Source organism: Taudactylus pleione, unplaced genomic scaffold, assembly GCF_031769625.1.
Source record: "Taudactylus pleione unplaced genomic scaffold, aTauple2 ptg000110l, whole genome shotgun sequence".
Taxonomy (NCBI): domain Eukaryota; kingdom Metazoa; phylum Chordata; class Amphibia; order Anura; family Myobatrachidae; genus Taudactylus; species Taudactylus pleione.
The window spans coordinates 24,739-37,500 of NW_028284512.1; the positions used below are offsets into that span (position 1 = coordinate 24,739).

Below are 12,762 nucleotides of genomic sequence, written 5' to 3' on the forward strand. Positions count from 1 at the left end.
AATGTAATACAGGGGAGATCTCTTTTCACCAAGTACAGGAAGTTTTGCATGAACTATCTTCCGGTCACAGGGAACGTGTTGTAATATTTATTTACATTTTCATTCATGACGAATGTTAAGGTGTGCTGTGCTGCAACTTTCTCTCCTGATGTGGTGACGCCCCTGCTTTGCCCATTATACTGTAGATGATGTTTATAATTGACCAGTTCGTGTGTACATCAGATCAAGCTGTCAGTCCTGCAACTATGTTTTTCATAGGTGCTGCACATTAACATGGTCCACATGTGTTATTTTCTAAGTGTATGAAGAAATACTTTCTCAAAGTGCATCTGTGTTTGTCTATCTCATTGTGCTGATTGTTGATATAGAAGATCTTGAATCCTTGTCATACCATCTTGATCTCGTGGTTGGTATTTTCCTCTGAAACTAAATATCAGATCAGTGCTTGACATGTAATGGTTGTAAACCTAAGGAAAAAAAAACTAAGGGCCTGATTCAGAGCCACTCGTAAGCGGCAGCTCGTTCGCTCCGAGCGATGTTTGCCCAACTGCGCATGCGTACGGATCGTTATACGCATGCGCGAACCAGTCAGTGCGGTTGAAATTCATGTGCTCGCAAAATAGCGAATGCCTGCTAATTTGAGTGACAGAATGAGGCGTATGTGGGTGGTAACAGGGGAAGGGGCTTGAAAACGGGGAGTGGAAATCCGATCGCAGGCGTGCTTAAAGGTCAAAACGGGCGTTTTAAGGGAGTGCATAATTAATCCAGCAGCGTCATTGACCACGTCACTTGGTTTTTTTTAACTCAGAACTGCTCGCAAAATAGTGGTTGAAAAAACCAACCCCAAGAATAGCGAGCAATTCATACGCTGGTCGATGTACTCGATTAATCTAATAAATAGCAGACATGACGTATGGTGCGAGCGGCCAGGGGGCGTATTTTTCAAATTTACGTTCGCATGTTTTGCTCGCTCGTTCAGACTTAGAGGCGTGAACAGACCGCAAAGTGCGAACAGGTTCATTTGAATAGCCACCCCTTTTTAGAAAACGAACGACCGCAAATAGCGAGCGGCTCTGAATGAGGGCCTAAGTCCCATGGTTTTAGAAACTTGTTAATGTTCTTGGAAGTTCGTACATTAGACAGTAGTTACTATTTAACACTTTAGGTTTTATGTCAGTAGATTAACAGTCATCTAAAAAGGTGTACAGCCATGGCCAAAAGTTTTGAGAATGACACAAGTATTGGTTTTCACCAAGTTTGCTGCTTTAGTGTTTTTAGACCTTTTTGTCAGATGTTACTATGGTATACTGAAGTAAAATTACAAGTATTTCATAAGTGTCAAAGGCTTTTATTGACAATTACATTAAGTTTATGCAAAGAGTCAATATTTGCAGTGTTGACCCTTCTTTTTCCAGACCTCCGCAATTCGCCCTGGCATGCTGTCAATCAAATTCTGGTCACCCAGCAGATGCACATGTGTATTCATTACACAGAGAGACATTTTAAAAGATCCACAGGTGGAGCTAATTGTTTCCCTTGTGATTTCTGTGAGGAGACCTGGAAAACTGTTTGGGGTCCTGAGGACCGAGTTTGAGAACCTGTGGTTTATTAAACTGGAGCACCGTGTATATACCTGCACAACAGTGTTCAGTTTTAGCAAATAGCAGGGCAAGCTCTCGAGGGAACCTTACCTGGTGCCAAGCTTAATGTGCAGATTTAAGATGCTGATAGATCTTGCCACTCACTAACTTGGGGCCTTGCACTTAAACTTGCCACTTTGAGGACATTTGTTGCCCATTCCATTCTGTTATTAGCAGTCAGCTGCATCTATATGAGCCATCTCCGTGGATACATATTTCTATGCATGGCATTTTCAGTCACAGGAATGGAGGGAGGGGGAGGGGGGAGTATTTCCAAACACTTTACATGTTGACTCCTGTGGCTATTTCTGTTTACTGTTGACCACTGATATATGTGTGAAAAGTGCTTGTCTTGGTTAATACCCCATTTACTCCCACTAAACCCAGCACCCAGCATTATTTAATTGGAACATGGAAACTGCTAATGTGAGGGGTTGTTTGCTTTATGTCAAGGATCAAGCATTTTGGGTATTTAAGCAAAAAAGGGAACCAGATATACGTGCAAGCTGATACACAAGGACCTGGCAGTTGCCGAAACAGAATATGTGGCCTGGCACTTATGTTCCCAGACTATAGCTAGTAAATCTATGACAATGATGGGTTTATAGTTGAATTACAGTATTGCGTTTTTTGTCAGGCAGATCATGTCTTTCTGTAGATGATTTGAGTGCGTGTCCTCCTTCCCCATAATGTCCTACATGCCCCCTCCCCAACGAGAGCATGAAGGAGACATTTTCCTCTCCTTCCACAAAAGTGATTGAGCTCACTGGGGATATTACTCTGCCCTGCTCTCCTCTCCTCCGTTCTTTCCTCCCCCTCGCCTCCTTCACTCCTCGCCTCCTTCTCTCCTCACCCTCGCCTCCTTTGCTCCTCACCCTTGTTTCCTTTGCTCCTCACCCTCGCCTCCTTTGCTATTCACCCTCGCCTCCTTTGCTATTCACCCTCGCCTCCTTTGCTCTTCACCCTCGCCTCCTTTGCTCTTCACCCTCGCCTCCTTTGCTCTTCACCCTCACCTCCTTTGCTCTTCACCCTCGCCTCCTTTGCTCTTCACCCTCGCCTCCTTTGCTCTTCACCCTCGCCTCCTTTGCTCCTCACCCTCGCCTCCTTTGCTCCTCACCCTCGCCTCCTTTGCACCTCGCTCTCCTTTGCTCCTCACCCTCGCCCTGCTTTGCTCCTCACCCTCGCCCTCCTTTGCTCCTCACCTCCTTTGCTCCTCCATACTCTTTCTTCCCCTCATTCCTCATCTCCTGACTTTTCATCTGCACTTTCTCCCCCTCTTGCATTAATTGAGACTTTTATTAAGTTGTTTTGCACTGTGCAAGTGGTCTAGACCTGTCTAATGACTAAATACAAACAATCAACGTGTCAGACTGCTGAATAAATTACTTGACTTTGGCAAAACACTTCTAAAAGCACCCAAGACACTAAATTCCTCAAATACTAGTGACTAACTCTACCTGTACTTACAAACCACAGATTTTAGTGGGCATGACTCAGATAAAGCAGCATTCTTGGGCTGGTACTGCTGTTCCAATACCTATGTGTAAATAATGACTAATTTCCTCCTGTCTTAGACTATAAAGATAAGAAACAAAATTAGACAAACTTAAAAATTAAATAAAAGTGACTACTTTCACTTGTCTTTTATCCATATGGGTATAGCATAATAATGTAAATGGGTTCATGATCATGGATATCCTTTTTTCCTCTTGTTTATATGCTCTTGTGATCTAGAATTTGCTACTTACATGCTTTATTTAAAAAATGCAACAATGGGTATGTATTGTCATTTGAGATTAATGGGCAGGTAATCTGAATGAAAAATACATATACAAAGCTAAGATTCTTGGCATCCAAACTTTATGGGGGGAATTAAATTTTATTTGTGTGTCAAAAAGTAATGGGAGTCTGACGGAGCTGTTCAATTGGATAAGAAGGAAGGGTGGACAACCACAATAGCGCTATTGCTCAGCGCCATTGTAGTTGTCCACCCTCCCTTCATATCTAATTTCCTGAGGTGATAGGACTTAGGCAACCATCAGGAGCTTTGCTAATTACAGATTGCGCCCTTTCTTTTCTCTACAGAGCTATTCAGTTGTCCTGCTGGCGGGTACGAATGCCATGGTTGCCCAATACTTATCGTGTTTGTCGCACCCAAATGCACCAGGTTTAGCAGTTTTAGGCCTAGACAATTGGGCGCGCTGCTGAAACGGCAGTGTTAGTGCCCAAACGGCCCTCAGGATGGTGCGAGCAGAAATAATTGGCACTTGGTCCCGATTAGAGCAACAATTGAACAGCTCGCCGGACGCCCAAAAAACAATTGAATCTTCCCCCTATGATGGCAGGCAGCCAAACCTAGCCCCCCTTCCCCGCCACCTAAACCTAAGTCGTCCCCCCCCCCCTGTGGTACCCTAACCCACCCTCCCCCCACGGCTGTCCGCGCCCGGCATCCCTTGGATCGGGATGCCGGTCTCCAAGCATCGGTAAAATGACAGGCATCTAGGTTTAACCCTCACTGGGATTAAGCAGTCGGGAAGCCGGCTGTCGGGATTAGGTCGCTTCCCGACAGCATACCTATGTGCTTGGTTTCTCATGTAGACTTTGCCATGACGATACCATGTGAGAAGTAAAAATTACATTTTCCTTCATTCAGTACAGTATTTATGACGGGCCTCAAAAGACCTAGAATTCTCAGCCCACTCATTTTATTTTGGAAAATAATGTCCATGACTGCGACTATAATGGTGCATACACACGGTCAGATTTTTCTTCAGATCTGAAGGATAACGATTTAAAGAATCGTTCATATCTGAAGGAAAATCTGACATATCTGACATGTCTGAATGATGAACGATGCTCGTTCCCGATGGTCAGATAACAATATCTGACATCTGATGGGTTTGCCGTCAGATTTGGACGATTCCATTAATTTTAATGCAGTCAAAAATCGTTCATAGTTCAAATCGTTGGTCAAATCGTTCATCAAATCGTTTATATCGTTCAAATTGTTCAAATCGTTCATCTGACAAATCTGACCGTGTGTATGCTCCATAATTGTGATTTTTTTTAATTTGACTGTTTTACTTACATCTTGATTTGGCCCCCTCTCTGCAAACTGTTTCACTGGCTGCCCACTCACCACAGAACACAGTACAACTCCTTACCTCCAGATATAAAGCCTTCAATTGCTCCATTCCCTCCTATGGCCCATATTCAATTAGTTTTGCGTATGCAATAAAGTTTCGCCTGCCGGACTTTTCGCCTGCATCGCGTATTTTAGCCACGGAAAGTTATCGCGCGCGTGTACCCATAATTTCCCTATTCAATTCCAAAAGACGCGAAAATGGAGACATGCGAAGTCAGAACAGGCGGAAAGTGGTGTCAGAATCGGGGAAATCAGCCTGATCCTCCCAAAAAGATGCAGAAACATTGGGGAAGAATGTAGTAGTGCCAGGATTAGCCCTAATTAAACAGTTTGGGGTACTTAAGTTGGTACAATTGTCTCTAAATAGCATCCTTGCACAAGTGGTGAAGAATAGTATTAAGCTGTTTTTTTGGGGGGTAAAATAAGTAGTCCTGGCATATTTGGGGTACTTGAAAATGGGTGGTAGCATATTTAAAAGTCGCTAAAGTGAAGTTATAAAAAATGCACCTTAAGCAAACACCTGCAAACCAAAAAACATCTCACCAATACTTGCAGACCCCCTAAAAGTCTATTTCGCTACTTTTTATATTTGTGCCCCCAAACAACTTTTTGGGGTGTCCCTTACTTTTTTGGGATTTTTTGAGTGGTTTCCCCACCTTTGCACCCCAAAATAAAAATGTTACACTTCTTTTCTCCTGCTATTCAGAGGCGAATCTTTTTCGCCTATTACATTGCATTGCGTTTCCGTGTACGCGAAAAGCAGATGGAATTGAATACGGAGATAACTTTCCGCCTGCCGAAAAGTCGCAATCTGCGATACTTTTTCGCGGATCTCAGCTTTTCGCTTCTAATTGAATACGGCCTATATCTCCAAACTCCTCTCTATCCATACTTCATCCTGCCTGCTCTGCTCCTCCACGGATCGCCATCTCCCACCCACCCTTGTTACCTCCCCTCACTCCCGCGACCAAGACTTCTGCAATGCTGTCCTACTGCACGGAAACTCCCTCCCTCTATCATAGTGTCTGCTAGTCTCCACACTTTTAAATGGGCCCTTAAGACTCACCTCTCAATAAAAGCCTCAGCCCTCATACAGTAACTCACTAGTCTGCTCCTCTCACCATCCACTTCTCCTCTCTCCTAGTTCCCCATCCTTGTTACGCCACTCCCTTGAAGACTCTTAGGGGTCTATTTACTAAACAGTGTTAGGAGACACAGTGAAATGAGATAAGGTACCAGCCAATCCGCTCCTAACTGCCATGTCACAGGCTGTGTTTGAGAAATGACAGTTGGGAGCTGATTGGCTGGCACCTTATCACTTTTCACTTTGTCTCCTAACACTGTTTCGTAAATAGACCCCTTAAACCCTTAAGGACAGGGCCCTCATCACTTGTTCTTTTCTCCTGGCACAATCCCTGACACCATTTTCCCAACTGTCGAACTCTGAATCTTCCTGTTCGCCAAGGCTCATTTGCTGTTTTGAGATCCCCCAACTGACCAATGATAGCTTCACTAGCCGCTGTGGGTCACCCAATCATCTACTTCATCATACTCCCATTGCCTTGCCTTTGGTTGTATTTTAGTTATCCTATGTATATTTGTATACTGTTTGCTTATCCATGTACATGAGCTCCCAAGTGTAGGCATCACAAATGGATGTAAGACAAATCTCAGCCCAGCATTATCTGTAGATATTGTTTTTCTTGATAGCAGTTTCTCCGAACAAGTGATATCTTTACCATATACTAGTCTGTCAGGCTTCAGTCAGATAATTTTTGCTTACATAGGGAAAGCCCTACAGGACACCCTTATTGTTTTATCTTGATAAGAATGTTGAGAAACCAGTTTAACAGAACACAAATATCTATACCAGCTTTTGCCAACTGAAGCGTGCAAGTAAACTTATGTTGATGACTTAAGGATGCCAGATCGATTGCTGCAACCTGTATCTTCATACTGTGCATATCCTGTTCTAGAAACGTGCCTCGCGCAGTTATATAACAGTCATTCCTTTCCTTTCAGTCACGTTAAACTGCATGTGTAACCTGGAATGTTGCCATGGACGGACCTCACCACCTAGAAGACCAGAACAGCCCACTGTGTAAAGTGCAAAGCCCGGAATATCCACATGATGGTCAAGTAAGTTCTGTCTCTTATTTACGCAAGTCCTGAGTTTTACGTATAATCATTTTTTTCAACGATTTGTGTTTAGTGAAATCTGTGTATACGAAGTTCAAATGATAATGGAACATCATATCTGTTTTGTATTTTCTCAAGGCTGTGGCTGTTTGCAGGTCTTGGATGTATTTGCTTCAAACAACATTATTTACAATAAGTCACACTGGTTTTCTTTATTTTAAAAAGTTTTCAATAAAAGAAGATTGTATGTGATATGCAGATTATTTGGCATCTTCATTTTCTCCAAGATGTCAGATCTGCATTCTAATACCCCATGGTCAGGACTAGTTGCAGAGCAAATGCTATCAGGGTGCCTGTTTAATGGACCACTTCCTAATGGCCTATCCTCAGATGATTTCTCATCAAGTCTTCCTATAGGCTCCTTGACACCTCTCGAAAGGACCACTTCATAATGGCTCATTCTCAGATTATTTCCTATCAAGTCTTCCTATAGGCTCCTTGCCACCTCTCTAAAGGACCACTATCCAATGGCCCATCCACAGATGATTTCCCATCAATACTTCTCACTTGCTCCTTCCCACTTGCTGAAATGACAATGGCCCATGCTAAGAGAGAGCATTGCACACTATAAAGCCTGATTTAGAGGCTGTCAGCTTGCTGAACTCGCTATTACAGATGCTCATGATGTCAAGTTCTCATTAATAATAAACTGCAATTAAAAAATTATGTTAAGTCAATAAAAAATTTGCTTCCTTTCTCCCTTGTTGCCATATGCGTATATATATTAGGGAGGTGCACCGACCCCCGTGTTTTGGTTTTGATTTTGGATCTGTATCTCCTTCAAGGTTTTGGATTTGGTTTTGCAAACCACCTTCAATTGTTTTGGATCTGGATATTTTAAATAAAATATAGATGGAAAGTTTTAAAAACAGCTAATATCATGTATTTTATGCAATCCAAAACCCGAAATGTGGATTTAAAATCTGAATTCCAAACCACAAAAAGATCAGAATCGTGACCCGGATTTACCCGGATCTCCTTAGGAGATTAGAACCGTGACTCGGATTTACCCGGATTCACGAAATTCGGGTGGATTTGGATCTCTGGAGAACCGAACCGCACATCTTTAATATATATAATATATATATATTTAGAACTGTAACTTGTGTATGTGTATATGAACCAATTCTCAACAATTCAAATCTAAGATGATTATTTACAGTGCCATATGCATACATGCCACCATGTGGCTGATCATTGAACCCCTAAGATCCCTATTAGCAACAAATGAAGTAGGTATATTAGTAAGTGCTAGTAACGTGCACGTTACTAGATCTTTCTAATATACTTACTTCATTGGTTTCTACAAACAAAAAGTGTGGTGGTCGCTCACATCAGCCTAATGACATTGCACAGGTGCTTGTAAAGGGCGGGGTTTACACTGAACTACAGAAAAAAAGGGATTTTCCCTCCAGCACACTGCAGAAATATCAGAAAAATACTTGAATCCTACATGATAGAAATTTCTATTATCATGTAGGATTCAAGTATTTTTGCTGATATTGGTTCATTGTTTTCTAATAAGTACTGGGTTGGATCACCAAAAGTGCCGTTTGGGCGCCCAAACAGGTAACTTTTCATGCATTTCAGCTCGCAACCCTCAGGGGGGGGGGTGCGAGCTGAAATGCCAGCGCCATCAGCTGATCGCACCCGACAGGAGCAACAATTGAATAGCTCCGTTGGGCACGTAGGTGGCTGTAAACGATTCAATTCCGCCCAATGTATGAATTGTTGAGTATTGGTTCATATACACATACAAAGCACGGTGGGTGCTCTATTTCAGTTCTAATATTTTTATTTCTTTTCACGTAACGGATTGCCACTGTTGCATTTCTACGTTTTAAGCTGACACCCATATTGCTGGGGAGTGCTTTACACATTTTTTCAGTTGGTGTATTCAACTTATGGTTACTTTAGATAATTTATGCACAGTCACAAGAATTTTAGGTTTGATTAAGGGTCCTTCCTTCATTTGGCACTGTAATCTTCTTTTGTGTGTGTATATATATATATTTGTTTTTACATAGGTTACTTTTTCGATACTAAATTAAATAACTGTTAGACCACAATGCGACAGAGTAACGAATATTATATATAAAATTCATTGGTTTGTTTGTCCGGTTATGCATTTGGACACCCCTGCACTGATTGGGATGAATCCTATGCAAGGTGGTCCAGTTGAATCCTGGCTAGGCTTTAGAGGGGTTAGGGTTCCAGTCAGACCTCCTGTTGGTGCACGCTGGGCAGTACTTTGACCCAGGGAGCCTGTTCTGAGCCTTCCACTGGATGGTTTTGGACGAAAACTTCACAGAGTGGTAACATTGGGCCCAACATACTAGGGCGTTGAGGTCCCAGCCGAAGCTCCTTTTGGTGTATGCTGGCCAAAACTTTGACCCGGGCAGCCTATTCTGGGCGTTTCACTGGATGGATTTGGATGAAAACATCACAGAGGGGTGACAATTGACCTGGGATGCCTAATGGAGTGGTTGGGATCCCGGCCAGACCTCACGGTGGAGTGCACTGAGCAGAACTTTGACCCAGGGAGCCTGTTCTGGGCCTTCCACTGGATGAATTTGGAACAAACAAACACACACACACCTACCTACCTACCTACCTACCTGTTAATGGCTGAAATCTTAGGGCAGGAATGTTTTCTCTAAGAATATCATTATAGGCCTTGTACACTATTTGATAATAGAGACCAGCTGTATTGCTGAATAACACTTCTGCACTAGTGACCTGCTTGGTGTATGTTATTGTATTTGTGACATGTTGTAGGCTATGATATTCATTTGGAAGTGAACAGGGAACCCATATGGTTTTAATAAAAGGTCTATTTTTGTTTTTCATTTGTGTAAAATGCCTAATCTTCCCATTCCTTTGTTCTATGTCTCATTATTGTACCTACTGGAATGCATTTCTCTAGGGGAAAAGTGTGGCCCCTTCCACACAGAGCCCCCTGATTGGTTCCCCAAGAGCATGGGCATGGGTGTAACTAGGTATTTGAAGACCCATTGCAAAAGTTTGTAAGGGCCCCTATGTACCACCCACGGGTGAAAAACGTATAGAACACATGTAACTTTGACAAGGAAGATGGGCCCTCCTCAGCTCTGGGCCCCATAGCAGCTGCACCCCTTGCACCTATGGTAGTTACGCCCATGAGCATGGGCCCACCCTTTTTTCTTAATAGATGCAACTCAGAGCCAATTCCCAGACCAGGGTAATTTGCCAAAGCTTCATTTCCACAAATACTGCAGCCTGTCTCATTAGAAGTCTATGTAATGGAGCTAAATCCCACTAACGTCGTCAGGGGGCTATTCAGTTGTGGCGTGCAGACATATATACGAAAAGTTGGCCATTTGGGTGCTCAAACTGCCATTTTGGCAGCACATCCAATGGTTTTGACGGGTTTAGCCGCTTTAGGCCCGTATTCAATTTGAGGCGAAAAGTCCGGATCCGCGATACTTTTTCGCAGATGATGTAATTTTTGCCTGTGTTGCTTTTACCCCGTGTTCAATTTGAAAGACTAGGCGAAAAAGTTTCGCCTATGAATAGCAGGCGGAAAAAAGTGCAGAATTGGGGTTTTGGGGTGCAACGTTGCGGGAACCCCCGTGCAGCTTTCAGACAGTCCCCCAAAGGTAAACTGTGTCAAATTAAAAAAAAAAAAAAAAAAAAACACTTAAGGACACCCCAAAAAATGAATTAGAAAAAGGGGGAGAAAAAAAAAAAGTTGGGGGATAAAGTTAAAAACTAGCGAACTTGACTCTGGGGGAAGATCCCCAAGTATGCCCCAGGTGTTTTTTTGATTGCAGGCGCTTGCGGCAGATGGATTTTTCACCATTTTTTTCAACTTCACTTTAGCAACTTTTACATATGCTCACCCCCATTTTTAAGTACCCCAAATTTGTTGGGATAACTTATTTTCTGGATAAAATACTCCTGTATACTATTCTGCATCAGGTATAGAAAAACGCTATTTAGCAGCTATTGAGCCCGTTTAAAAACACCAAATACCTTCAGCAAGCCAAATCGGGGGGGGTACCATAGTGAACCGCCATGTCAAAGCATCTTTTGGGGGGTGTCAGGCTGATTTCCCCAATTCTGACAGTACTTTCCGCCTGTTCAAGTTTCGCTGGCTCCCGTTTTCGTGTACTTTCAAATTGAATACGGGGTAAAGCGGGCACGCACGCTATACTTTTCCGCCTGCAAAACAGGCGAAGTAGGCGAAAAGTCCGGGCCGCGAAAAAGTATCACGGCTTGGCTCAAATTGAATACGACTCTTACTCGGCTAAACCGGTGCATTTGGGTGCGACAATTGCGGGTTCCACCCGCCGGAACAACAATTGAATAGCTCTGTTGGACGGCCATTACTATTGGACGCGCAAAAAACAACTGAATCTCCCCCCTAGTTCTTATGGTATTGCTGTGCCCATGCCACTAAGGAAACAGTGCCAAATACAGTGCAATCCATCTACATTTGCGCAAATGCGGTGCAGAAAAAGTGGAATAACATTTTAAGTAGACTTTTTTTTTTTTTTTTTTATAGCCGTATACCCAGTATTTTATATAGGAGTCTTGTGATGGTAGCCAAATATGTCAACTTTTTGTCTTATCCTTTTGACAAAAGCACTTTTTTTTGTTTTATTAATTCTTTTGGGATTAGGTTATGTTCAAGTAAATGTTATTTTTATGCACGTTTATGTCCGTCTTTACAAATCATTGGGAGCAGGTAGCTGAAATTTGCTGCTGGGACCTAAATTCTTGCACTGTTTTTATGCTCATTGTCTTTGGCTGCTTAAGAATCTGCTGGCTCTTACACATTTTAACGACAACCTACTGTTTTATGTAATTCTCAGTCGTTTGGTTCAATGTTTTATACAGAAATGTGTTTTAAGGCCAAAATCTTCCTGCTTCTCTTTGACAGAAATCTCATATTACTGCTCTCTACCAAAAGGCACCGTACCCCTTACCACTATGCGGCGCTGTCCTCCCTAACATAACCACACTAATGATCCCTACCTCAAAAAGAAAGGAACAAATATCAACACCCTCATGTCCTGAAATACTCATGTGCTGCTGTGCAATTTTTGCTATTGATTATTTGATTGGCTACAGGTTTTTATCTCCATCTACCTCTAAACTAGGATGATGGGCTGCAGATGAAGTTTGACAACCGGTGCTCTGACCCTAGTCAAATGTTCTTTCAAACCATTTACACCCATGCAGATCTGCTCTATCTATTCTGGGTTGATGGCTAGAATGGGACCTGTTTTTTTTACTCCTTTCTAATTCATTGTCTAAGTGTTTTCAGAATTCATTATATACACCGGTAAATTGGTTGACAAAAAACGGTAGACATTCAGAAAGTCGACACTAGAAGGATGACATATTTTGAATGTCGACTGTAAAAAGGTCGACATGGTCATTACGTCGACCATCCCTCTGTAGTCATGTATTTTTACCTCTACAGGGTTAAATGGTCACATGGTTTTTTTTAATGATTTTTTTTGAGGGTTAGGTTATAAAACAAACGTGTCAACTTGTTAAATGTTGACCTTTTAGCTGTGTCCACCATTTAACCCTGTCGAAACAAATACATGTCTACAGACTGATGGTCGACCTAATGACCATGTGGAACTTTTTCTGTCTATATTCAGAACCAGTCGACATTATGAATATCAATTTTTACTGAATGATTTTGTTCCAAGTGCTTGTTTATAGTGTTCCTAACATATGTCTATTTATATAGTACGTCAGATTGTTTCTATGTATATTACT

At 42.3% G+C, this 12,762-nt stretch overlaps 1 protein-coding gene across 1 annotated transcript in view; it reads left to right on the top strand.

Moving 5' to 3' along the window:
• The window catches only part of NEK6 (NIMA related kinase 6), a 91,288-nt gene that overhangs the window by 715 nt on the left and 77,811 nt on the right, over positions 1-12,762 (top strand). The window contains exon 2 of the mRNA XM_088471087.1: positions 6,808-6,924. Within this exon, the coding sequence (XP_088327213.1) occupies positions 6,844-6,924 (81 nt within the window). The 5' untranslated portion in view covers positions 6,808-6,843. The remainder of the gene's footprint in view (positions 1-6,807; positions 6,925-12,762) is intronic.